General features: G+C 42.2%; 1 protein-coding gene across 2 annotated transcripts; it reads right to left on the bottom strand.

Moving 5' to 3' along the window:
- LOC135914240 (RNA polymerase II-associated protein 3-like) lies at positions 1-27,566 on the bottom strand. 2 transcript variants are annotated; one of them, XM_065447010.1, is made up of 10 exons: positions 27,219-27,566; positions 23,545-23,646; positions 23,373-23,462; positions 22,162-22,289; positions 21,063-21,255; positions 17,815-18,018; positions 17,049-17,231; positions 14,069-14,166; positions 6,034-6,128; positions 1-263 (listed from the first exon to the last, which is right to left on the bottom strand). In XM_065447010.1, the coding sequence occupies exons 1-10, from the start codon at positions 27,369-27,371 to the stop codon at positions 196-198; spliced, it is 1,314 nt and encodes a 437-aa protein (XP_065303082.1). In that variant the 5' UTR covers positions 27,372-27,566; the 3' UTR covers positions 1-195. The 2 variants fall into 2 exon arrangements, with proteins under 2 accessions (XP_065303082.1, XP_065303081.1); XM_065447009.1 differs by having other exon boundaries at positions 17,049-17,234; positions 27,219-27,565.

The raw sequence follows: 27,566 nt of genomic DNA, 5'->3' as shown, positions 1-27,566 counted from the left end.
TGCAATTTTTGAAACACGTTTATTTAAAATTAAAACACTGTGACTGTCTACAAGGCAGTGAGTAGAACAATGTTGTGGTGAAGTGCATGCATTCTTTTTACAGTGCCAAAAAAGTTGCATGAAGCTTTTACAGTGACTCATGGCAGCAATGAGTTTTGTCTGTGCTTTCATGGTGACATGATGACAGTGTCTTCATCACAATCCATAGCTGTCTGCGAGACCCGGATCTACTTTTGAGGCGATGGCAAGCAACCTCGCCAGTCCTGAAATGGGAGAAATATAAACTGCCTCTTTACAAGAATAAATCAAGGTTGCAAACTAAGTGTTGGCCTGACGATGCCAGATTTACATAGCACCTCATAACGAATCTGACGTGAAAATACCTTACAATATTTATACTTACTTTGCTATATCTGATAATTCCTTATATCTGTGTTCATACTGAAGTTCGACATTAAAATGCTGTTTAATCAAAACACGTAAAGAAGCACTAAACATAGAAAAAACATTACACACCAGAAGAGAAAGGGAATACCCACAGACAGTGCACACACTGCTGGAGATATTACAAGAAAATAGAAGATGCAACTGAAATTTTTGCCTTTGCTAATCCTTTACCCTGTAACAAGAGAATAATATACAGAAGCTTAAATCACTTCCTCTTTTCATTCAATCGAAGCCTGCTTATTTGTAGTGAAATGCTAAAGTCTTAAAGGAGTACTTAATGACATCTTCAACTTAGTATTTACTTAGTATATTTTTTTGCATTAACTGATAGTCCTAGGTTACCAAATATATAGTGGTAAGTGTCAGCGCACCCTGAGTGATTTACTGTGGCACAGCCACAGTAACATATAACGAAGTTGGCAAGATTGGCAATTTGCTTTGTTATATGAAAATTTCATTATTTTGAAATTTGAGCTTTTATGCAAGTGCAGACGCCGAAGAAATTCTTTTACATTAAGGGAACCGGAAAGCTTTCCAAGTTATAAGGCAATCAGAAAAAACAATCTTAATAGAGAAAAAAAATAATTTTGTTGAATTTGAGAGTTGGCGACAAAAGATGCTGTGTCAAAGGTATCTTCACATCGGCGTTACAAAGGAAAGGCAGGCATGCTTTCGCATCCACTCCACCCTCGCGGCTGATAACGTTGCTCGCAGTAGGACGACACTATCATGAAAAGCACCGGCAGTGGAGCGCAAATCAGTCTCTCGCTTCAGTGCGTCTTTGAAACTCGAGATTATGCAATTTCCAGTACTATCGTATTTAGTTGATTCTAACGCGCCCTCGATTGCAATGCGCACCCTTTTTCCATGACCAAAAAGAAAAGAAAAAAAAAAGCGCACTTGATTGTAACATGCACCCGTTTGCCATGACATAAAACAAGAAAGTCCTTTACAGTACCACACACCTCACTCTTTCATACAGAAATACAACTTTCTCTCATTTGAAAAAAAAAAAGAAAGCTTTACTCCCAATGAACCACAGTTGCGATAAATAAACAAAGTTGCAGTTTCGCCCGAAAAGTGAAGCATCGATTATGATAGCAAATTAGTAGACAGCTATACAAAAAGTAAGGCTAGTAGTTCTATCAGCCGTATGAACTCTTAAACAATCGATTACTAACTAAAACAACAAGCATGGTGTCACATATGCACAAGCAAACATGAGCATGTCTCACTCAATGACTGCGGAAACTCTTTAAACACTGGAGCAAGGAAGTGTGGTAGCAGGAGCAAGGGAATTGACCTTGGTGCGGCCTTTCACTTCGATGCGAACTAAGCGCCGAGAACACAGCCCGGTGTGCCTAGATGTGTACACTCTAGTCTCCGTCGCAGATTGCTTTCAAGATAGGGGATGCGCGGCCGCGCTGTATGTAGCAGCAGCCAGTGAAGATTGCCTCTCTTGTTTGTGCCAGTCCCGCACGCAAATTTCAGGAACTCTGAACAACCGTGATGCGGCCCGATTTCCGTCCGTCTCGGCACATGTGATAGCTTTCCTCTTAATTGCGGCATTGTGATGAACTCGGCATGTCTTTGCAGTCGGCACTTCCATGCTGATAGAGCAAATGCAGAAAATGGGAAGACAGACTGTGTACTAACCTAAGCCAAAGGAAACATCGCCTAAGCACACATACTACAGTGCACTGAGAAAGCTATGGCAGCTAGGCTCGAAGCGCGTACGAGGCGGCCATTTTGAAATGCTGATGGTGATATGGTAACACAGATTTAGGGTTTTACTCCATTCTAAGGCGCACGCAATTTTGGACCCGTTTAATTGGGAAAAAAGTGCGCATTAGATTTGGGTAGTAAGTACGGTAAACGTACAGGACGACAGCACACATGCCACACCATCTCGGCACACCCACTCTTTGCATAGGCAGGAGCTTACTTTGTAAACAGGGCACACAGGCTGCGTACGCACTCAGCCAAGCTGACAGCCATGCACAGCCACAGCTGCAATAGAAAAGCAAATGCAATCCAACCTGCATCCCCACCTCCATCCTCAATGTTCCCGCTTGATCGCCTTGCTGCGACTTTCCCCTTGTTCGTACATGAAGATAGTGATCATCAAGCCCCCATTCTTCTCAGCTCACCCTCCCATGCTTTCATTTGCTGCCAAAGCATACAGCATGCGGGGCACGATAGGATCTTATCACCCCTGGAGTTCATACCGAACATGCCGATGCTCCATTTCAGCAGTCACTCATGGTGGTGTGGTCGTGATTTCAGAGGTGCGTTTGCAGGCAACTGCTTGTATTCAACCATTTGACCATCCGTGGAAAAGTTTCCATTTATTACCTTGGTATTCTTTCGTGGTGGCAGTGAAATTTTGTTATGCAGTCTAAGCTTGTTACAACGGACCCGCGTACAAGAGACTTATGGATATAACAGACCAGAAATTTTATTATTGCAACAAAGTTTGCTTATAATGGACCGCGCTACAATGGACTATCGACTACAGCAGACGAAATTAACGGCAATTTTTTTCAAAATTAGGCGTATAAGACATACTTTTGCTATGTCGACATGGGCGAACAACCGACTTGCAATGTCAGCCGATGATCACGGCTCAATATTGAGCGTGCAAGAGAGGAAGAGGGGCAGGAATGTGCCACCTTCCTTCGCACGCGAGGAACTGGGAGAGGCAAGGGGGAGGGGGAGTTCTACTCCGGCGGCTGCTGGTTATATAGCATTTTACGCGCTCTGCTTTCGATGTTTAGTTCGCGTTGAAGTGAGAGACAGCACGAAGGTCAATTCACTCGCTGCTGCTGCTGTGCTTCCCTACTCCAACATTTTGACAGCGACTTTCCGCAGCCATTGAGAGAGATCAAACTGCTACCCTTCCTTCACATATCTGTCTACTAATTTGCTACCGCAATCAATGTTATGCCTTTAGGGCGAAACTGCAACTTTTTAAAAAATTTTTTTACTTTGGACGTTTGTCACTAACTCTTTGCAATAACGTTGTTAGACATTGTGACCAGTTTCAGAGGTGAGGCATTTCAGATATTATGGACTTCAAATAAAACTGACATTTTTTTTTGTCGGATTATCAGGGTCCATTGTAACGAGAGTTGACTGTACTGAAATCGTATATAACTACAAGTCGTTATACTGAGATTCTAAATACGTTTTCTATGGACAAGAAGTTATAAAAGGTTAATTACTTCATTATACTGAGAATTTAGTTATATTGAGGTTTAACAATACGTATTTGTTTTTACGTACCTATTTCAGTATCAGTACTCATCAGGTACACTAGCTTGCTCTGTTTTTGTCGCTGCAGCTGCTACATACAAGCACAGCTAGAATATATGCAAGCAGCACTCTTTTGTGAGCAGTATCATTATAATGCCTAGTCTTATTACTTCACACGGGAACCAAATTTTTATCTCTGTTATGAAGTCATGTCTGCTATTTTGAAGCCAACTTTAGTATCAATTTAAGATATACTAAGTGATTCTCAGCATTCATACTTGCCAGGTGCCACACTATATGTGTGAGAAACATGGTAGGTTCTCTGTGATTTCAAAAACACATGTCCCTACTCCTTTAAACTATTCCATAAAAATGTGTCAGTATATCATAAACTGGTTGCATACGTTTACAGGTGGCCTAACTGTCCACCAGTTAAAGGACAAGGCTTTACTGTGAATGAAGGTCTCAAAGATCGTAATAATGCAGGCGTTTCACTGTAACGAGAATGCAATGCAAGTTGCACACACGCCATTTCCATCTAATTAATGATCAAAGTGTCAGCTTTTCCCAAAATGCAATTTAGTATCCATGGTCTTGAGATATACAAGACTTTAGAATGATAACTATTGACCCTTTTTGCAGAGCAATCTGTTCTATAGAAACAAGATGGCGCTTTTGGCAGCGTGCTGCACGTAGCCTCAGTGAAGCGTACGAATATGAAACCGCTACCGCTTCTACACTGTTTCTGTGCGATCAGCTGTCAGAAATGCAACTGAGTTTTCACTAACACACTGTGCTCCAATCATGCTGGATTGAATCATGTGGATATAAGACATGTGCAGTAGTTGGCTGCAAAAATAGTGGCTGGTATATTAAAGAATGGAATGAATCTGTGTGGCCAAGTTCATGGACCGCTGCTGCAACCGTCTGTACATGTTACCGTCACTTCGAGATGTCTGGCTTTTCTCGAGGACACAGAAATTTGCTCATCCACCAGGGTTGTATCGCTAACCTTCACAGAAAGTTTTTTGGCCCTAGAACTTCGGCGAGAGTGAGTACCACTCGTTAAACAATGACAAAGGGACTAGTGTCACTTCTTGTCAGTGTAAGTTTCGTGCACAGTATTAACATACATCTACTGCAACTGGCACGGAAAATTACACCCATTCTATCGTCAATGTGTCATTGAGTGAATGGGTGCACACTTGAGTATATGTGTACTATATATAGTACACAATAAATGACAGGCTACACTAATAGCACACGAATGGTTGAAGCTGAATGTTTCGTGACGGCCCACAAGAGTAAGCAAGTTACTAGCGATAATACATCTTTGCTACAAGGTACTACAACGTACAAAACAGCTATGTTTCAAGCCTAATTGCATGCAGCAAGAACGTATTTATTGGAAGTGAGCACATCTGAAAGCAATTAGGCAAAAAATGATACGATAGTGACCACACCAAGGAAGTCAGAAATGTGACAAACTGCTGCTTCAAAATTTTTGCCAAATAAAGAGCGAAGAGCAAAACACACTAACTTTGATTCAATTCATGAGCGGGAAGTTTGGATAGCTTGGAATACATATTTGGCCTCACTTTTAGAACAAGCACGATATACGCTGCTCGCGCCGTTTTGACATGGCTTAATCAGCTTCCAAAGCACTTTTGCATGTTCTCTGAAGCTCTGGCCAAAGCTTCATGTCGTCCACATAGTCACTGTCTATGATACGGTATCTCCCGAAACAGAGGTTCGCTAAGCTGCAGCGTCGTCATACTAACCCATTGTAAACACGGAGGCAACGAAGCCAGCTGAGGCAAGCACTGATTGCGTCACCACGTGATCAAACATGGCAGCGCCTACGGTATCACCGCGAAAAGGGTCAATAGATGAATATTCACATTTATTACATGTGGCACCCAAATGCAGTAAAAAAAAATCTTCCAACATTTTGACAGTAACAAGACATGATAAAGATCGCATACTGAAGTTCGTTCTGTATGTAGCTCGAATCACCATAGCAGCATGAAACTTATGTCTCTGTGAAATGTGCCTACTTGCAAAATCGATCACATCCACTTTTGCTAGCTTAATTGATCAGCACACGTACACAATTGCTGGCAATTCCAAATGCCAGTGCATAGCTTGAACTATCAGTGAGAGAAGCAATTAACATTCAAATTAGAAAGCCGTTATTTGACATGCAGTTTACCGCGGCTTCGTAAGACCATGGCAGTCTTGAAGTTACATGAAAACTCAAATCAAGCTATAATTATTCGCCTTTCACTGCAGTAAGTATTCGCACAAGGACATGCACTTGGCAGAACTTACGCTTCTTGTCTTCACTTCCAAGGAACACAACTAATGTTGAGAAACGGCCCACTTTCGGCAGGCTGCTCAAAATGGGGTAGATATCTACACCATCCCTGAAATGAAAGAAAGGAAAAATATGCTCACAACTGTCCTCAATCGTAAATTCACGTCATACATTTTCCAGAATACAACAACATATTTAACTCAATGAATGCATCATTAAAGTTTCACTGCATATGTTGGAATTTATGTGAAAAAGACTGGCTTGATTTCGAATCAAGTATCAAATTAATGTATCTTGGTAATATTAAACGTTCAAACTTGTTAGGTGACATACTTTTACATGATATGTGTCAGTACATACTCCTTTAAGAGGGGACACTGCTATTGAAACTATGTTCATCACCTTTTCCATCAATATTAATGAAACTTTCCACTCTTATTAGGATATTTGTTATTTCAAATATGTAATTAGTTTTGTTGTAGGTCAATTAGTTTCTATGATAATTAGCATTTCATTTCCAGTGTTTAGAGCCACAATGGAAAATAAATGGCACAATAAAAAATTACTTGTAAGGCATGTTTAAATAGCATAAAGAGTAAGGAATGACGGATAGCAAGCAAATTTTTTGATCTGACCCTTAATAGATATTTGTCAGCCCACTGAATACAAGCCCACTAAATATAGCAACCAAGTGGCAGAAATTGTGGCAGAAATTGTAGCAAAATAACTAATTTCCAAAGTGAAAAAAGGTTGCTTGCTATACTTCACAGAGTATACATTAGGATCCGTTCTGAAAAAAAAAAAAATATATATATATATATATATATATATATATATATATATATATATATATATGTATGTAGTTCTATCTGTTCTTACTTTTGAGATAGTGAGGCCTGAACATTAAGGAGCCCAAAATTTATGTTTTGATAAACGTACAAAAAACAAACAGCATTAAATATGAGGGGATATGGCATCCAGAACAAACATTTTTGATACTCGCTCTGGACGCACGAAACTTTCAGGACACATCCAATCTTGTGTGTTGCTTATAAATATGCAATTAGATTTTTTCTGAGGTAAAAAAAAAAGTACTACAGGTTTTCCCGCTCAATTTAATCCAAGTGCCAGTCAATTTAATCCGAGCGCCAGCCAATTTAATCTAAGTGCCAGTCAATTTAATCCAAGTGCCAGTGATTTTAATCCGAGCGCCACTCAATTTAATCCAAACGCCATTCAATTTAATCCAAACGCCAGCCGAAATAATCCAAGCGCCAGTGAATTTAATCCAGACACAATGGAATTCAAGAACCTTTGGATTTCAAGACTTCTGAAAATTTGTCAACATATTATGAGTTAACAGCTTGAAAATAAAAGAGCGGGGTGGTAGACCAGTAGCTATCCTGCCACGGGACTAACGACCACTTTTGGAGGTTTTGAAGCGAAAAGCTTCACTACGCTAGCCGGCGTATGTCGGAATTGGCTCCGTGAGCGTGTTCGGAGTCGAATTGGCTCCATGAGCGTGTGAGGAGTCGAATTGGCTCCATAAGCGTTTCGGAGTCGGCGCAGGTGGCCACTGCCGCGCGCTATGCGTCATCGTTTGACGTCGCCCGCAAGCGCGTGTTTATCGCGGAGGCCGACTATATAACCACTTGCCAGAGTATAGGGGTGCGCATTCAACATGGAAGGAGAAGAGAGATACTACCGATAGGAAGAGCTGTGCTTATGGCTGTACAGAGATCGCAGGACACTGTGCCCAACAATGATGAATAAAGAAGTGTAATAATCCTGCATTACTTATGGTATATATCATTGATAAGCAATATGCATAACTACACAAGGCACACGTATCGCATAACCATAAGTTAACGAAAGCATATTCATAAGTGAAACCGTAAGCATAACCATAGGCTAAATCATAAAGCGTAACCATAAGCTGAACCGTAAGCATATCCATAACTTAAAACGTAAGCATATCCATAAGATAAACCGTAAGCATATACAAGGCTAAATCATAAAGTATAACCATAAGCTAAACCGTAAGCATAACCATAGACTAAATCATAAAGCATAACCATAAGCTGAACTATAAGCATCACCGAAGCTTTTCGCTTCGAGATATCCAGGCTTAACCTTAGCTAAGCCCCAGCAAATTTTTTTTTATTTTCTGCTTCGTTATGACAGTGACACAGAAGATTATAATTCTCCAAATTAATTGAGAGGAAACGTCAGCATGAGTACGTCGAGTTAATGGTACACATGCGATTTGGTCCTGGCTATCATAAAAACCAATAAAGGTTGATTCGATGATAATCACTAGGCTCTCGCCGGGAGGCTTCGGTCGGTAGCAAATACGATTCACTATTCTACTGCGACATCCGCAGCCTCCAATGAAAGACCTTGTCATCGGTACCAGTAAAACAGTCATGAATACCATTTAATTGCACAAGTGATATGGTCGAGTCACTTAGTAATCACAAGTGAGATACAATGCGCAGTTCGGGTTCTTGGTGTTCTTGATGAAATACGATGAAACGAGTGACTCACTATGCCTGCTATAAACTCGTATAGTTATGTCATTGATGAATATTATTCACCTATTTTACAAACCTTGAGGCAGCTTTCCCTCGTGAGTGCCGTCAGTAACAGAAATGTTAACATAGCAGGTGCAACGCTTCATCAATTGGCTTATAGTAAACTGATGTGGAAAAGAGCTAATTCGAAATTTTGCAGTAAAGGTTAGAATGTTCAGTTCCTTTAAACTCTTATGAAACAATTGATTGCGTTGCAAAGGCGACGCCTGTGAATCGTTTATGTAAACAATGACCATAACAGTTATGTGTAGATCTGCGAGAGGAAACTTTATTAATATAAACCAAAAGCACTTTGTTGCTAGACTGTCGACTTTTCTTTGAATGCAGCACTGAGCAGTTTTCACATGTCGTGGCACGCTAGGGCAGCTTGCACAAAAGTGTAGTTGTGCCTGTCGTAGGCAGCGCATTCAACTCGCAGGATGTGCTGCAGTGACTCTCCCGCGGCCTCAACCAACAGTGCCCGGCGATGCTGTTTCTTGGATATACCTGGTGGTGTCATGAAAAGACGGTCGCGCCGTTCAGCAAGAAAAGCCTTTACACCAGCCTTGAACTTTGAAAAAACTTCTTCGATTGGATTGAAGAATGGGCTGTAGGGTGGAAGCCGCTTCACTGAGTGATCATTGGTGGCCAAGACAACCTCCTCAGCACGGCGGTGCGCTGGAGCATTGTCAAACAAGAACACAGCTTCAGTGCCAGGTTCCTGATGATGAACCTTCTTGGACAGATCATCGAGAAATTCGTTGAATAGAGCCCAGTGGATCTTGTCCACTAAAGTCCAACGCAGAAGGCCATTTGCAGACATGCAAGCCAAAACATTTATATTCGCGCCCTTTGTGCTGGTTGCAAGACGAATAGCTGGGGCGCCTCGTTTCGCTCTGCCAAAACTTCTTGCGCACCACATGTTGAAATTCGTTTCGTCGATGTAGTACCGCGTGACTGTGGTACCCTCGTTTTGGAGCCATTGAGCGAACTTGCGGCGCTCTTCCTTGACATCAGCCCGGTTACGGTCAACCGGCCTCTGAGTAATTAACTTAAGTGTATAACCATGGCCATCCAGAAGCCGATCGATGGTAGACTTGCTGATTTCGATACCGGGAAACTTTTCTGTCAACGACATCCGGATTTGCATAAGCGTGAAGGATGGGTTCTTTTCTAGAATTTCACGCAGGGCATTGACCACATCTTGGCCAAACTTTTTTGACGAGCCACCACGTTTCTTGGCTGTTTCGCGATCTGTTGCGGCGATTGAGCGCACAGTCTTTATATTTATTCCCAGTGTTTGGGCCAATTGCTTGAAGTCCCCACCTCGTCGGTACGCATCGATGATGCGGGAACGATCCACGGCAGAAACGCGAGCGTACTTGGTCTTTTCTTCATCAGGCATCTTTCTTGGTCGTCCAGCAGCTCGCATCTTGCCCGCTTCCATGTCTCAAATTTTCAAAATTTCACTTTACGTTAAAGCTGAGGCATGCCTCTCACGATGATCGCACAATGACTGACGCTGGTCATCTGCCTGTCGTCTGCACGGAAGTGCGGCACCCCTGATAGAATCAGCCGCATGTCGTCTGCTTTAGTTAGAATGGTAGTCTTTCCTCTCGAACATTAGTTAAAGAATTTATGTTTTGTAAAACGCTGCCATAATTCACAGACACAAGCTCTTACGGTCTTTATTACCCGATATAATGAAATGCCTCATTTACGATATCCAGACAATCGTGGTAACATCCCACAGACCAATGCAATTTCATTGATCGTCTGCTCGCGCCCTGCAAGAAATGGCTTTCACTATCTTGAACCTTCTGCGAAATTTGAGCGAGAAACATTCGATAAATATCAGGCAAGCTTCGGTTCGCCTCCTTGCGTTCACTGGTGTAAGTTGACGCGTTAGCACAAATTATTAGGCTGATGAATAAAAATTACTTTGAACTTTTTCTCTACGACATCAAAGCACTTTGATGCTCGGAAGTCTAGCTATTCCAAAACCCACCTAGCTTCTTGCGAGCCCATACTATATAGGGATGGTCTTACTTTTGCCTAGCCAGTAGCATATGGCAAAGACCGGAAGCGAAACAGTGATACTCAAACGGGAAAATTCATTGTGGGCGTTCGAAGGGCTTATTAAAGTCGAAACACGAAAGTGGCAGGCTCATGGCGGTCGCGAGAGTAAGCTTTCCCGCAGTTCAAGATTCGTCACTTTTGTCAGCCATTGATGAAGCTCAGGAATGCCTGGCCTTTGCTTCACAAGCGCGCATCCAGCGGACGCACACAGTGAACAGAATTATACAGGAATATTGACAAGAGAGCATCCCATACAATGGACCTGACTAATGTCCACAAGCAATGACTGAGAGAGATGACGATAAGCAAGGCCATATATACAAATTAAGCTCTCCCTGATAGGAATAATGCACGCAGAAACACGTCAAAGCAAAACAAATGCAACCGTTCTCGGCATTTATCATTTACCCTGTTATTAGTACGGCCCTCTTTAAGTGAAGGAAAACAAAACACAAATTGTAGTGCACGCAGGTATGCTTCCTTCTCAAGAGGCGTGATGCTTTTTTAAACTTATTGTAAAGCCCTTCTTGCCGATTGCATCTTGAGCAATTATGTGTCCATTACAGTCCTTTTGGGGGTTTCGTCGTTTGTCGCCGCCCTTTTTACTCATTCACATCATTCGCCTTTTCAAGAAATTTGTTAGAACAGCAAACCGTCAAATGGGCCGCCTTTCTCTGAACGTATCAGACCTGCGAGAACGTTTTGTTCGCATCACAGCCACCATATGCATTGTAAAGCACCGTGAACATCCTGCTCACTTCATAGTGTATTACCGCAGTTTACATATGTGCGACGTATGGGAAATGTGATGTGATCTGTCATCTACAGGGACCAAACTATATGAGATCCCTCACAGCATAATCTAATTACGCTGCTAACGACTTTTCATGAGATGCCCTTACAGTGAAGAATTGTATATACCCGGCAAACACAACTGTGCAAAATCACTACTTTTTGCTAATGACTCGCTGATGTTCTTTATATTCTTCAAATTTTTGCTGGTTTATTGAAACTTTACTCAATTGCAGCACATACAAGTAGACGCTGTAATGGTAAAAATTATTGATATTTACTACTAACTCAAACTTCTCATTTCATAATTGTCCTAATGCTATACGTGTGCCTTGTGTAGTTATGCAAATTGCTTATCAATGATATATACCCTAAGTAATGCAGGATTATTACACTTCTTTATTCATCATTGTTGGGCACAGTGTCCTGCGATCTCTGTACAGCCATAAACACAGCTCTTCCTATCGGTAGTATCTCTCTTCTCCTTCCATGTTGAATGCGCACGCCTATACTCTGGCAAGTGGTTATATAGTCGGCCTCCGCGATAAACACGCGCTTGCGGGCGACGTCAAACGATAACGCATAGCACGCGGCAGTGGCCACCTGCGCCGACTCCGAAACGCTTATGGAGCCAATTCGACTCCTCACACGCTCATGGAGCCAATTCGACTCCGAACACGCTCACGGAGCCAATTCCGACATACGCCGGCTAGCGCAGTGAAGCTTTTCGCTTCAAAACCTCCAAAAGTGGTCAATAGTCCCGTGGCAGGATCGCTACTGGTCTACCACCCCGCTCTTTTATTTTCAAGCTGTTAACTCATAATATGTTGACAAATTTTCAGAAGTCTTGAAATCCAAAGGTTCTTGAATTCCGTTGTGTCTGGATTAAATTCACTGGCGCTTGGATTATTCCGGCTGGCGTTTGGATTAAATTGAATGGCGTTTGGATTAAATTGAGTGGCGCTCGGATTAAAATCACTGGCACTTGGATTAAATTGACTGGCACTTAGATTAAATTGGCTGGCACTCGGATTAAATTGACTGGCACTTGGATTAAATTGAGCGGGAAAACCTGTAGTTACAATTCTCCTTGTGTTAAAAATTTGGGATGTGATTTTAAAAAAATATTCTGCAACAACATAGCTAAAATTAATCAGGTATGTTCCTAGATGTTCAGATACTGCTAGTTAGTACTTGGATGTTTGTATCTGTCAGCCAAAATTATGAAATTCTAATGTTGCAGCTTTACAAATGTAAATTCTTGCTGGTAATTTCTACAGGATTTCAAAATATTTCAGTGTCCTAAGACACTATATCATAGTTTTTGTGCACTCTCTAACTCGCCTGCACTCAGGGAAAAAAAAGAATGACTAGAATTGAATCAGTAGAAGGAACACAGTGCTGATTCCAAACTTTTGAAATTTAAAAACGCTATACTTGAGATAAACAAAAAAAAGAAAAACTAAAAGAAAACTCGGAAAATATAAATTTCAAGCTTCAAAACTGAGGCATAATTACAACATAATTAAAAACTCAAAATTCTTCTGCTGATGGAGACATTAGGTGCCTGTATAGGCTTGTAAGAGAATCTGGAATGCACCAACACAAACCCACATATGCGTGAGAGGCATGGGAATAGGCATCGGCACATTGTCTGCAGTCTCCAAAGTAAACCTACACGCGAGGACAAAGGGCAATGGTTAGCTTCGTTGCTGCGTTATTGCCGATATGGTATGAGACTGCATGGCAACGCAGTGATTTATCTCCGGCGTGATCTTGTTGGCTCGCCTGAGCCTTGAGATAACCGCCTCCTCTTTCTTGCTATAGGACACAGACGGCTTGCACTTCAGTTTTCATGGACGCAAGTTCAGTTTCAAACTTATTATTATTATTTTTTTTAAGGAGAGGGTCTATTTACCGCTTATGTTTACAATACAATTAACAAAGAAATGGCGTAACAGCGGTTTTCGAAGTGACCCACTGCCAGGCCTAGCAGACGAGCTCATCTGCTGGGCCTAGTTGCCGCAGCAACAGCTGATCAAAAGGCACCTCTCAGTGCACTGAGCCAATAGGAGGGCCGCATGCATCGCAAGCTTCGTCAGACCGGCCCCTGATTGTTTACATTTGCATTTTTTCTATGTGGCCATTGTTGGCAAGCATGCGGGGAACTGAAAGGCGGAACATTGAGCTTTTGAACGATACATGTATTAAGATGGTGGCGCTCAGCGGCAGAAAAGACGAAAAATAGCTCCGTAAACTCTGGTGTCTGCACGATTTTGGGGTCGTTTCTCGCTGTCTGCACTGACAAAATTTTTTTAGGTGCACACAGCGAATTTTAGGGTGCGTTTTTGGGCAAATCGTTTTGTTATGGTGTAGGTTAGGCATTACAGATGCCAAAACAAGTAGTTCTCAAAACTAGATTTTTTTCGCAATTTGCGGTTTTTAAGACCCGTCTCACCCGCAGGATTCATTAGCATGCTTTGAAACATGGTGTGGTTCCCCGAAATAGGAAGTTTGAGAAAGTCTCAGCAAGATCTAGCAATCTCCATGCACACAGGCAGACATTGTCAGCATTCAGACCATTACCACTGGCCCCCATACACACCTCATAAACTGGTTCTCCAGAATGCACAGAATGTCGCAGAAGAGTTCAGTCTCCATCGATTCTTGAAAAAATGTTCCTAATTTGCTCGGGTTCATTTGCTGTGGGAAAAAAGAAACAAAACGTTGTAGTGAAATAGAATAGAATATTACCTTATAGGTGAGCCAAGAAAGACAATGGCTTCACAAGTGCCGCCTTCCTGCACGAGTAAAGGGAAATCAAGCACCTGCTAGGGGCGGGGGGGGGGTAAGTTGGCGCATGTTGTGATTTCTGGCACGCGCCTGTCTGTACATCGCTGCGCATGGCTGTAAGCGCGGCTGAGTGCATACGCAACTATGTGCCCTGCTTTAAGGTGTGTTTATAGTCTGAAGTTATCAGCATGTGGGTACGTTGGAGCGGATTGGCCGCATCCAGTTACCTTGGCTGTGCCAGTGCATCGAACCATCGGTCGAACTATAGACGCTCTTGTTCTCGCCAACGTGACGTAACATGTACGTGTGTTCACGATACATTCGACTACGTTTAGCCCTTTAGAGGTAATCTACCGCATGTGCAAAGAGTGGGCGCACCGAGAGGGCGTGGCATCATGTAGGCTGTCTTGCTGCGCTTTTAGCATTGGAAGTTGCGTAATCCCAAGTTTCACTGACTCGTTGGAGTGATAGGCAGACAAACCATTCGCTCCCCACTGCTGGGGATAGCGTTGTCCCAGTGCGGGTAACATTATGAGCTGCAGGGGTGGAGTGCACACGAAAGCATGGCTGGCTTCGCTTCATTCGTAGCGCCGATATGAAGATGTCGTCGATGTGGCAAGAAACCGTATCATTCATCACCGACTCCCAAATTGATCAAATGAGCTGTTTTCTAATTCAAATTTGATTTCATCGATTGCCTGATAATTCGGAAAATTCTGTGGCTTCTTTCCATGTAAGAAATATCGATCGGTGACTGTACTTATGTGCATAAAAGGACGAATTTCAATGCCACGAAATTTCGATATAACGAAACAAAGTGCTGCTTTTACCCACTTCGTTATACTGAAGTTTAACTGTAGAAACAAAACCTCAATTTTGAAGTAATGAAGATCAATAGAGTCCAAATGGTGCTTAAGGTTTAGGATGACAAAAAGCATGCTTTCATAGAAGCACAAAATCTATATCAATAGGCTCTGAAGGCTTCTACATTCTTGCAGTTTTTCAACCAGAATGCACAAGCGTCAACTGTACGGCATGTCAGCACCTTATGGCGGCAAAAAGTGGCAAGAGAGGCTACAGTATATGCAATCACGAAAAGCGATTTCCAATTGAATGCCATCTGCTATGCAGTTCCCATCAGGAGGACACATGCACTGCCAGCATTACAGTTGGACCTTGCAATAACGAAATCGGTGGGGAACGTGAAAAAATTCGCCCTCTCTCGAGAATTTTGTTGTGAAAAGAGACAGCACAGATAGGTAATGCGTCGCAGAACGAAACGTTACCGTCAAAATTCCATTAGCTTACTTTGACAAGCTTTGCTCGAGGATATAAAACCGCACTGCCGACAGTACAAAGTGCGCCGCATGCGTTGATCAGCAGTGGCAGCACTGCCGTGGAGCAGTATTCTCGGTTGTTTGCTTTCGGAGATACAATCACTTATGTGAGATTTTGCATAACTCAGCACCGGATGCAGAGCAACAACGCATGCAGCAGCATTTCTCCAGCACACACTGTCGCCCATAGGCACCAATGCATCCGGTGTTGAATGCAAAAGATCACGATTACGGCCCCTTAGAGTAAATCTACGTCCGGCGCCGAATCCGCACGCGATGCCTGTCGGATGGCACCAAAACCAGTGTTCTTGATGTAAGGGATACGTATTCCCGAACAATCGCTCAATAACAGCCTGATGCGTGGCACTTTATGCTGCGACCGCCATCTGAAATGCCATAAGCAATTTCATGTCAGTGGTACGTGGGTTGCCTTGTGTTTGCTGCATTTTTCTCACTGAGGCGCACATCATGCGGCGCACTGCCGCGATCAGCAATCGTTGTTCGTAAGGCACGTTCAGTTTGCGTTTAATTTCGCCTCATGCGATTGACCTAGGCCGCGCCGAGTTGTCAGCCGTGGGGAAGGCAAACAACACACGTTTCGAACAACAATCCACAATCTTTCATAGTAGGTGTGCAAAACTGTCGTCACATGTGAGTAGCAACATGCGTGCCGCTTCGAACGGGCGATCAACAGACAAGATGGTGGCCATGACATGTTTCCAGCGCATGTGACCGCTTGCGGCGCCTGGTTGTTTTTGTAAACAAAAATGGCAGCGCCCACGCGAGTGTAATGCAGTGGCATTTTACACAATTTTAGTGCAAAACAGCACATTTGAGCACAATTTTGAGCCTGCTAGCCCTATGCGAGTGGGTAATATGCAGAGTTACGCTCCGGCAAATTTCGTTGATGCGGTATTGTAGTACAGCGACATTTTGTTGCCGAGAGGTACGAAATGCATTGAATCTTATGGGCATTTGCCGGGGATACGAAAATATTTCGTTGTTGCGAGAATTTCATTGTTGCAGGATTTCATTATCATGGGTTTCGACTGTATCTGCACAGTCCTGTTTGAGAAAAGCCAGTGTGAGAACATGTGTATATTAAGATGTTTCATCTGCGATGCATTTTCCATTTTTGCTTCATATCACTGGAACCTGCACATCCAAAGATTATCAAAATAAAAAAATGCAAATTTATGGGCACATAGGAGGTATTGTCCTAAAAAAGAAAAGAAGCAGAAGCGATGATTGCAAATACTTGTAGCTGTGTGGATTGGCTATATATTAAGGCAGTGTGCAAAGGGGCCTCGTGTATAATAAAGGTAGGACCCCCTGCCACGAGTAAGTAGGCCTCTTCTCTTTCTATCATTTGCTGTGGTTTCAAAGCTTCATGCAATGAAAAAAGAAAACAATGTAGCAAGTGCTAAAACTACAGGCTGAACAGCAATGTTACACCTTGAGGTATCTGTAGCGCAGCTCGGGAAATGGGGCCAGCTGCCGCCAGTCGACCTGAAACTGGTATGAACTTGGTGCAGCTGGCGGGAGCTCCGGCTTATGTGTCTTTGTTGCTGCCACCCACTCCTCTTTGAGGCGCGTTCCACCTGGCACGTCACGGATGGGTACCCTCTTCAGCAGTCTCTGCTGACAGGAAAGGACAGCAACAGTTAAAGTTGTACTGACACACACATTTCAAAGTTGTAGGAACTCTACTACACATTTCTTGCACCTAAATTGACCGTGCTTAGCAAGTGTCAAGGTTAGTAAACACTCGTGACGTCATGACAGAAAATCAAATTTGCTGATGTTGTGTAGCAATAAGGTTAGGTATGGCGACGCTGCTCATAAAAAAATTGAACAAGTCTGGTGCATGTTTATTTTGGTGTCCCACTTGTGTGTCGCAACCGGAATAATCACAAGAAAGCAGTGAGCCAGTGTCCAAAAAAGAATCCAAAAAAATCTGACTATGAATAAAGTCAATAACTGTAGTTGCATTCTTCGAAAATTGGCTTTGCCTTAACCTGGGTGCAAATAAAAAATAATAAATCTATCTATGTTAATATGACAATAGCAAACAAGCTCTAGAAAACTGGACCTTCACTGATAAAATCTTCACGGTTGGCAGGTATGGAGTACTATCCTGCTAAAAAGCTTACATGACAGCTCAAAGGTTTACATTAAAAGCCAAGATCCCAAAGAACAAGATCCACAATACAACACTTACTTCTGATACTTTCCTGGTTCTAGGGGCAGTCAGGGGCTCCACTTTAACTGCAGTCACTGCTCTGATGGGCAGTGACGTCTTTTCAGCTGCAGAGCCCTTCTTCGTTGGCTTTTCAACTTGGCCTGCTGGTTCTTTGGCATTCAAAGAGTGGGAACTTGAGGAGGCCTTTGTTGTGACCACGTCACCAACTCCAGCCTTTAATTCCTGAGCAAGACAAAGAGCAGAAAAAAACATATTGCAAAGGAAAACTAACCCATCCTAGTCGCAAATACGCTTAAACTTGAGCATCTTAAGTTTTACTACATTGATGGGAGAGCAGCGCTATCCTTTCAACAGTAGTGTAGTCACTGAACATTAATCCTCCTTGACAATTCTTGTGATAACCTGTTACCCAAGAAATACATTTCCACTCTCTTGCCTTCATGAAGGTGCTCAAGGTTGCCAACCATGATTATTATTATTCATTGGTACAGGTTCTCATGGATCAGGAATCCTCAAGGAACATCACTGAAGAGCAGTGCACACCATATTTCAGGGATGGAAGCAGCCAAGGGAGTTTCGGAGCAGCTCTGGGAGCAGATTTGGCACTTTGGAACAGGTCTAGAGCAGACTCATTCATTCTGAAGTGGAAGACACACATGCTGGAGCAGCTTGGTAAAGCTTAACGTGAGCGAAATACACGAAAATCAAGAAAATATATTCTTTTTGGACTTTGTAGAACACTACTAAGTTACGGCAAGTCATTTCTGCAGAAGCCCACAAAGTGGAGGAAAGTTCATAAAAGAGAAAAAGTGTCATTTACCCGACTGTAGCAAGAAGTTACAAAGAAAGTCCGTATAGGTTTCATAGAAACCACTTTTAAGTTGCATACATGATGCGCCATCTAAATGTGGCCAAGCAAAATAATAACTGGGGGCATTATTTAGACAAACAGCGCCTACTGTATGCAGATAGGCTTTTGTTAATGGCAGTGAAGAGTTCTTTTTCCTTGTGCACACACATTTAATATTTAATTTTAACTAGTTATAATTTATCTACATTCAATATCGTGCAAATACAAAAGTTGTGTAGCACATAGAGAAATGACCGATAACAGCTTTTGACAACCTAGATCTCGTGTGGTTTTTTATTCTGACAAGAAGAAAAAGAAAAAGCCCATGAAATGTTTTGAAATTCCCTGTGATAACACGTCCCTGCGCTAGTGATATCAGCGGTCTCAGACCAAAACATGGCCATCTATTACATCACATACATTATGACCGTGTGAACCAAGGGCACGGTCTTGGTAACAGTTTGGAAAGTGAACTGCTACAAGGTCATGCTACTTTGCATTTGATAAGAAATGATATTGCACGAAAGCTGCTGACGCGTCGAGAAAAGAGCGCTCCCAGAGCCCATATTTGACAAGGTTTTCATCGAGATTAATGTGCAATCTTTCACGCCTGGAGGCACTGTCATAGGCAGTACGTGTTGTAGTTGTTTTTTTTTTCGCTTTTCTTTTTAACTTCATAGGTATTTTTTTTTGTTAAAAAATATAGTCTGCACAAATCCTAGGTTGCCTTAAATGCTATCATTGGTCATTTAGCGTCCTTCACCACTTTTTATAAAGTTAGCTAATTAAATAAATGTATTCATGCACAATGAACAAGAAATATATAATCTCAGTAACAACCATGAACAACACCCACCAACATACAATGAATGCCCTTTACATAATGCCTTCTGTTAATTTTTCATTCTTTGCACATTCAATTGGAATAGCAGAATACCATAAAATAAATGTGAATTTACTTCCCTGGTCATTGCATATTTGCCAGTATTCCACATCACTGTGCCATTTCTACCATACTTAAACAAAAGCCACCGCATTTGCTTTCATTGTGATCAAGGGATCTGTATGGGCCCCGAAACGTCAAGTTTTCTTTGAATACGTTCGAGTGTTCATTTTATTCTGCTATTACTTGCCAAGAAGAAAACTGCCATTTTGAAGAGAATCAAGCGAAAAAATGTTCACACGTTTCTGAGCTGCATTGTCAACCAATATTTTGCACAAGCTCGATTACTTGGACTTATTAACGGTTCCGCTATAGGGCCTATAAAGCCAATGTAAAACAAGTTTTCGGACGCGATCTGTGCAAGTTGCGTCCTGACCATCGTCGGCGCAAATGCAATTTCTGTCGTTTATGTTTTCACTTACCTTTTACGACCACTGTTTGGCTGCTAAGGTTGACTAAAACCAAAACTTTACACCACTGGCTTGCGTTCTGCAGTGGCAAAAGTCTGATTTTGTGTGGTGTGGTCGTCACACAAATTTGGCCCGAGTCCAAATTTGTGTCATGATTACGCTTGCCATTGGATATTTTTGTCCAAGAAGTTTCACGAAAGCAAGCAGGTCGTTTGTCAGTGCGTTACACTATTATCCCGGTAACCGGATGTGGTGCACGTTGGAAATGGATTTAGAACATTACACACATTGCTTTCGCCCGTTAATCGACGCAGATTTACCAATAGGGCGCACAAGCAAGCCCTAAAATGTATAATGAAACTGATGTGCTGTGCTCTGAGCAGACCATACAACTTATTCATTCAGAGAAGAGCGCCATTTCCTTCCTGACTGCCCCATGAAAAGAGAGCCAATTGAATTCATCTTCAGCCAGTCTGCATAGTGCGCAAACACATAAGACCTATATAAAATGTTCGTAATGCATTGAATAGCACCTAACATTTTTCATTTTTTGGGGGCCAGGAAAATTAGTTATCATGCGCCACTAAATACATACACACTCAAAAGACACCGATGCTGAAAAGGATTGCTTAAGCTTGGTTTCTGAGGCCTAGCCAACGTATGACTATGGCTGTGCGGTTGCCTCTGAACATGCACATTCCACTAGATTTAGCGACTTCAGTAGAAATGAGTGTTTTGGTTCAGGTTGGCACAGCTTGATGGTTTGGCACAATATGGCATAGCGCTTCCATCTACAGTATGATATATTCAAGAACATAATGTAAAGGGGCACCTTTGACAATCTAAAGATAAGTATAATTATATTACTGTTTTAATTCAAACTGTGGCCACGGTTCAGAACTGTGCAGGCTGACACAGCAGTGGTGTCTGCACATGCAAGGTCACGCCAGCATGCATCACATGGGCACGCGTGATAAGCATGCACACTCCACTGTTCTAGAACATATCTGTGGTCATGCCTAGTTGAAGAGAGAGCTGCTGTTAGCACATGACACAAGCGTACCTTTTCTAGTTTGGTCAGGTGCTGCCTCGCTTCCTTGTTGTTTGACTCCAGGGAGAGGACCATGCGGAAATCCTCTGCGGCAAGGGCCTTCTTGGAGAGGCTTTGTCGAGCCAGACCGCGCCGGTGGTAGGCTTTGATGTAGTTGGGATCCCACTCCAAGGCCCGATTGCAGTCTTCTTCAGCAGCGCCAAACCTGTTCATAGGAACATACAGAAAGTGCATGCGCTATTTTAAATGAGCCAGTTCACCATGCCTCTTCTTTCAAAATACTATTATTGCATGTTGTGCTTTTTTATTCTTCTATATCAGTTATTGTTATTCCGAAATTGGTTCCCCCTTCCTTGCTTCACACATCTCTCTCTCTTCTTTCATTTGTTTTGTTTTGACATTTCCAGACACTAATGCATTTTTTTATTTATTTTTCTATCAGCTGACCCCTCCCCTACACTGCACACTGGTCTGCTATTTCACTGCAATAGCCCCCTTACCAATGACAGCCTCTCTAATCTATTAACACAAGCCAGTGCTCGCATTTAAAAATGTACCTGTGAAAAGGGTCTAGTAATAAATGAAATTTTTAAAGGGACATTCAGGATAAAAATAAGCTAGGCGTATTAAGAGGTGGCACTTCTGGGATAGCATGAAAGCCACTCTTACTGTGTGAGGCGGCTTGGTAAGCTAGAAAAGACACAAAAACAAAAGCATTCTGGCGATGCCATCTTGAAGTTCCTGTGCCATGCTCACCGTGACAGCATAGATTTTGACAGCATATGCTTTTGTCTTATTATTTGTATATTGGTAAGGATGGGCTACATTGCTTCTAAAGGGGCCCCAGACTGAACTTAGCAAGCTTCAACAACCGAGTCACGATGGCCCAAACACAAGGAAATGCTTTGAAATTTCTGACTGGCGCTGGCATTGTGGCGTGAAATTCAAGAATGAAAGTTCAGCCCTCACTTTATCTTCTGGTAACCACCTTCTTACTGTGAAACTAAGAAAAACAGAGTTTTGAAAGAATGCTTTATTAGTATAAACTGATTTAGTTTCTCCATAGTGCCCCTTCAACATATCAGCTCATTGAAATAGGTGAGCAACTCACATGTTTTTACGCAAAAATGCCATTGCTCTATTGGCATAGAGCACCGGATTCTGGGGGTCACATTCAATGCCTATGCCGTAGCTTTCAATTGCTTCATCATAGCGGCCATCTTTGAAGAGTCTGTTGCCCTGCACAAATGAGACAAGCTTATTGAAACATTGCAATTGTCAAGAGTTTTGTGCAGTGTTTTACAAGTGCAAGAAAGTGATTGGTTATCAAATCCAAGTTTGTGGAGAGCTCTGAATGGGCACGCTTTTTATGCTCTTAACTCTACCTCACGTGCCATGACAGAGGCCGCTCCCCTTCACATTTTTTTTTTTCCAGAATCCAGCCACCTAGTTCATAAATTAAACCCTGAAGTGCTTTTTTTTTGGTTGCTGTCATATCATTATTGAGTGCTACATATGAATAACTGTTCCAAGCTGCTTTTCACTCCCTTGCCGTGTGACACACAGAGGACAGGGCACCTGACTAGGCTGAGGCCTTGGTACTTCAGAATTTGAGCTCCTAAAGGCACATGTGCACTTAAAGTAGTAATAGCTTTTTGCTTTTTAGTACTTTTTATTCATTCAGTTTCCACTGGCCATGTGATGATGTTGACGTCTTGGAAGTGTTCCAATTGCATCATCGCAATCAGCATTGTCATCATCGTCATTGGCACTTTGATATCTTACATAGTCAAGGCTATGCACAATATAAGGTGATACAATTATGAAACAGTTCATACAATGATTGACAGTATTTGAAGGAGGGATGTCTCATGCTGAAGCCTCATGTCTCATGCTGCAGTGTTTCAACAATGGGAGTTGTACTTTTCTGTTACGGTGACAAGTCTCCTTGTTGAAACATTGGCTCCAGCTTGAAATATCCCTCATTTCGACACTGTTGCTCACTTCAAGCCTCCATATTCCTGTTGACCTCTGTCTTGTTTAGTTGTTGCAGAAACATAGGCAGACACATTAAAGAGCAGCGTGGCTAGTATAACACAATGATTCTTTTATGTAAAATTTCATATTTACATCCTACACCAAAACTGGTGGTCTTGGTTATAGTTAATATTGTGCCATGCGAGACCAACCCATGACGAAGGGCATAAAGGATCAGTTTGAAATGGAATTGTCAATGGTGTCTCCATTTGTTACTTTACTACGTCAATTCAACATGAATATACTTCATGAGATCTGCCAAATATCCAGGCATGAAACACTAGCCTTTTCCTTTTCAATAAGTGCTCGTTGACGCTTCCATTCAGCTTGAAACTGCTCGTCATCGCTGCCACTAGTCTCCGATGTGCTTTCATCCTAGAAATAAAATGATAAAGATAAGCAAGAGGATAGTGTGGGCAGTTTCGAAGTAAGGTGATAAGTGAGGTCACATACGCACATTTATTAAAGTCTCTAATGCAACCATGGAGTCTGACGCCACGCTGCCTGCACATGGTGTGTTATCTTCCGATGAAGCAGGTCTCTTCACAGGCATAGGCTCCTGAATAGATAAGCAACACTTTGTGTTTGAATATATTCAACAGTAATAGTTAAGCTCAAACTAGCTGGTCATTTTGACAGTTCGAAGTTCTCTTTCCTGCACTGGATTTGCTGACAAGCAAGTCTTTTTGTGCTAAATGTTCAGGGCTCAGCACATAAGAGCCTTTCAATATGTCTACATGCTACTACCAGCCACAAACAAGAACCATGGCACAAATAAAACAGACATGCAGAGTAGAAACAAGAAAAATACAAATATAAAAAGTAACAGTTATATTGTAAGAAAAATTGATCAAGATTACAGCAAAATGAACTTTCAATTGTTATTCCTGTCAAAAACTGGCAACGATGCATTCTACTCAAGTACCATTCGTAGGGGAAAAAAGATTCAAAACATTCTTCCTGCAACGAAACATGAATGACATATTCATGTTTTTGCCATGTCTCATGACTATAACAGAATTGAAAATAATCTGCATTTTTAATCCAACCCCAACGTGTTACAATATTAAATTATGCAAAAATTTCATTCCTTTCACTGTTTTTTTTTCTTTTTCACACCACAGACAGGGGAGAAGAATCTATATACCACCAAAGTTCTCGAAAGAAGACACTGTAACTTACAGAAAACTACAAACCAATGCTTTCCCACATAAGACAAAATGCCAACACATTTACCACACACATTGCGAATACAGCTGCAAATTCTGCCAGACGCCAAACACTCTATGCCATATGGTATGGGGAATGCAACCAAAGCACCAACATCCACACAATCCCCCATCCCACACTGGAGCAGTGGGAGACCCAGCTCACCAGCCTCAACCCTGATGACCAGTGCCAAATGGCAAACAGGGCAAGGCAGGCGGCAAAGTCGCAAGCTTCCTGGACTGAGGAGGCCACCCGCAAGGAAAGCGACCAAACAACTTGTCTGCTCTTAACAAAAGTTCCTCGCTCTGCCACCTTTCTCCTAGTCGACAGGTCTGGCAATCCTGAATCGCTATACAATCCTGGCACAGATTCCCCATCATAGAAATTGTACACAAAACATAAAGCCTTTCTCTGCATGCTCTCTAAATGATCAACAAGTACCAATGAATGAGGCTCCCAAATAATATCTGCATACTCAGGTACTGGTCTAATCACTGAATGCTTTGACAGAGATGCTGTCCAAAAAGACAGTTATGGTTCACCACCTGTATCTACATGCACGCGCTTTTCATTCCATTATACAACTGCCACCATAGTTACGCAGCAAGTGCACCATGCTGACACACAAACTAAGAGTTCACCCTTTTTTAACTGCTTAATGTTATTACATAGGCTATGGTATTTAGATGCAATACAGTGTGATTTCAACATAACTGTGATTACTAATGACTGTAGCCCAAAATGTGTATTTATTTTTTTCATGGTAAGAATTCTGAACTACAATGTAGTACATGTACTACAATGTAACCTTAATGGAATTGGGCCGGTCTGACGTAGGGATTTCTTTAGCTCAATTCTAGTCCTTCCTTACCAAGTGCCACTTACAACTGGACGGTCCCTGCGATAATGCAGGCAAAATACCATTTGTATCACAAAGTGCCAAAAGAAAATAAGTGGAACAGGATCATTATGTTATACTGGGCTTGGTGTCCCACTTCTACTGTAACCAGTAAAAGCCATTAGAAACATACAACAAGAAAGTTACTAGCTTAAATTGGTGAGTGAATCTAGTTCAAAAGGTCAGCTATCCTTGTGTGGGTTTTCATGTAAAACAACCAGAAAGCAGCTACAAGACTGGAGAAAATAAGCGGTGAAAAAAAAAAAAATGCCAGGAGATGAGAAGCAGCAAGGATCAAGCAATCAAGCATCATCAATACCAGGCAAAAAGGAAAGTTAATTTTAATTTGTGTCCACTGCTGGACGAATGTCCCTCCCAGCAATCTCCAATTACTAATGTCATGTGAGCTGACCGCATCCTGTACTTGCAAATTTCCTAATATCATAACACAAAGCTTCTTCCCACAACTATGTTTCCTTTCCCCTTGCAAATATTCGGTTACTCTGATGGACTGCTTGTTATCTGCTGTTCACATTACATTGCTTTCTTAACTCCCAATCTTAACTAGGATAGCAGCAATTCATTCTGTTCCCTAATCCACATAGCAGCATGGCTGCCTCTTAACGTTACAACTATAATTTTTCAGTCCCTGGCTTTTTGCATTCTTTAGCATTCCTTCCAGGAATTTTTTTTATCCTGCAACTACAGTGCCCACTGGTCAGTACTGGCACAATGCATTGATTATCTATTGATAAGATGCAGCTCACATCTTTGGAAAGCCCAGTGAATGTATACCAAGGTATCTTTAAAACAATTTCTTGAGAATACCATTGTGCAACCTAATCCAGTTGGTGCAATTCAGATAGCAAAATGTGAAATACGGTCTGCTTTCCTTTCCTACAAGCCCCTCCCCACCACCCTCCTACATATCAACTACATACTTTTATACACTGCATGTCTTACTACAATACCGTTTAAGAGTATGCTACTAGTGTGCATATGATCTAAGTACTTGAAAAGCCAAGCAGGCAGTATGTTTTAAACAACCATGCTGTCAGATGAGTTCAGTGCGCTAAGGCCAGGACAAATGTGCTAAGCTCACTTAGATACCTGTACTATGTCCTGTTGTTTTACATAAACTAGTGAATAAAATAAAGGATATAAAGGGCCGTACCTAATTCTTCGTAAATGTCACCAAGGCCGTTTTTTGGAAGTTACCTTACATTTTTCACATTCGAAACTACTATAATGATACAAATCGATAACATGGTCATGGAGAGACTGAATAGCATGGTGGAAAATATTGCCTTAACATAGATGCAAATTTTGAAAATGCATGTTACACGCTAAACGTCAACGACATGAATTACAGTGACAAGCAAAGCTAATGATGAACCTCGTGGTATGCCTGCGTCAAGAATGAGTTAGAGCACTAAATCTTTAGGTAAAACAATAAAATTTGCATTGGCTTGGCCCCCTTCATGTACAGTATGGGCAACAGCTGTGCAACGCTGCTGAACTTGTACAGAAAGTCAAATTGAACATTACATACAGCAATGCTAGCACCGAAAAATTTATTGGGAAGAGGGTCAATAGTTTTGAAAGTGTTTTGGCATTTTTATACCAACGTCGCTTGAGATCTTCAAAAATAAATAAATGAAACAACTGACAAATTGTGGAGTCGACGTGCAGTCGACTACTGCACGAACAAGCAGGGCGCGAGTCTTTCGGGATACGTGTTACGACTCATATAGTAGAGCGGGACTTAACTCTGACTATATTACTTTTCTTAATGATTACCGAAAGCTCTGCGCACCGGTGCACAATGAAGCAGGAGAAAATAAAAAAAAAGATAGGGTCACTACGTGCCCCAATCACAGGGAATCATTGCCACGAGAAAACATGTCCCGAGAACTGCATGCTGTCGCACATATGTAGCGTGCTCAGCGTCACACGAAACACGACAGAGCGGCGGCAAGAAAACAACGCCGATTTGCGCATTAGATGCAAAGGGACCGCACTACCGTGGCCGGCTGGAGCTTGGACTTCAAGCAGCGAAGCTGTGCGTCTTTCATCTTGATGCTGGTCTCCCAATTTTGGAGGTTGCGCAGATATTCCTCGTAAGCCGCGTTGCGAGTCTTCGTCGTGCTAGGCTGACAGCGCGGTTCGGACGGCATGCCTGCGTCTCATCGATTTGACGGCAACACGAATCGAGTCATAAAGATGACGTGCGACTAAAAATCAACGACGCTGCACAGACGCAGAGCCGCGCCTTTTCACGGGAGTTCGGAGCTGTTCACGCCCCGCAGACACAACACCGGTGACGAGCAGCACATGGGTAGTTCTGAACTTAGTGTCACACATTACTTCCC

This window comes from Dermacentor albipictus, chromosome 6, assembly GCF_038994185.2.
Source record: "Dermacentor albipictus isolate Rhodes 1998 colony chromosome 6, USDA_Dalb.pri_finalv2, whole genome shotgun sequence".
Classification (NCBI taxonomy): domain Eukaryota; kingdom Metazoa; phylum Arthropoda; class Arachnida; order Ixodida; family Ixodidae; genus Dermacentor; species Dermacentor albipictus.
This window is presented reverse-complemented; position numbering and strand designations above follow the sequence as displayed.

What these genes read in the sequence shown, in the direction of transcription:
- LOC135914240 (XM_065447009.1), bottom strand. Translation starts at nt 27,371, where the DNA reads ATGCCGTCCGAACCGCGCTGTCAGCCTAGCACGACGAAGACTCGCAAC. An exon ending in GCATTTTTGCGTAAAAACAT is followed by an intron (nt 21,256 to 22,161) that starts GTGAGTTGCTCA and finishes TCCTATGAACAG; the next exon opens with GTTTGGCGCTGCTGAAGAAG. An exon ending in ACCTGACCAAACTAGAAAAG is followed by an intron (nt 18,019 to 21,062) that starts GTACGCTTGTGT and finishes TGTCTTGCTCAG; the next exon opens with GAATTAAAGGCTGGAGTTGG.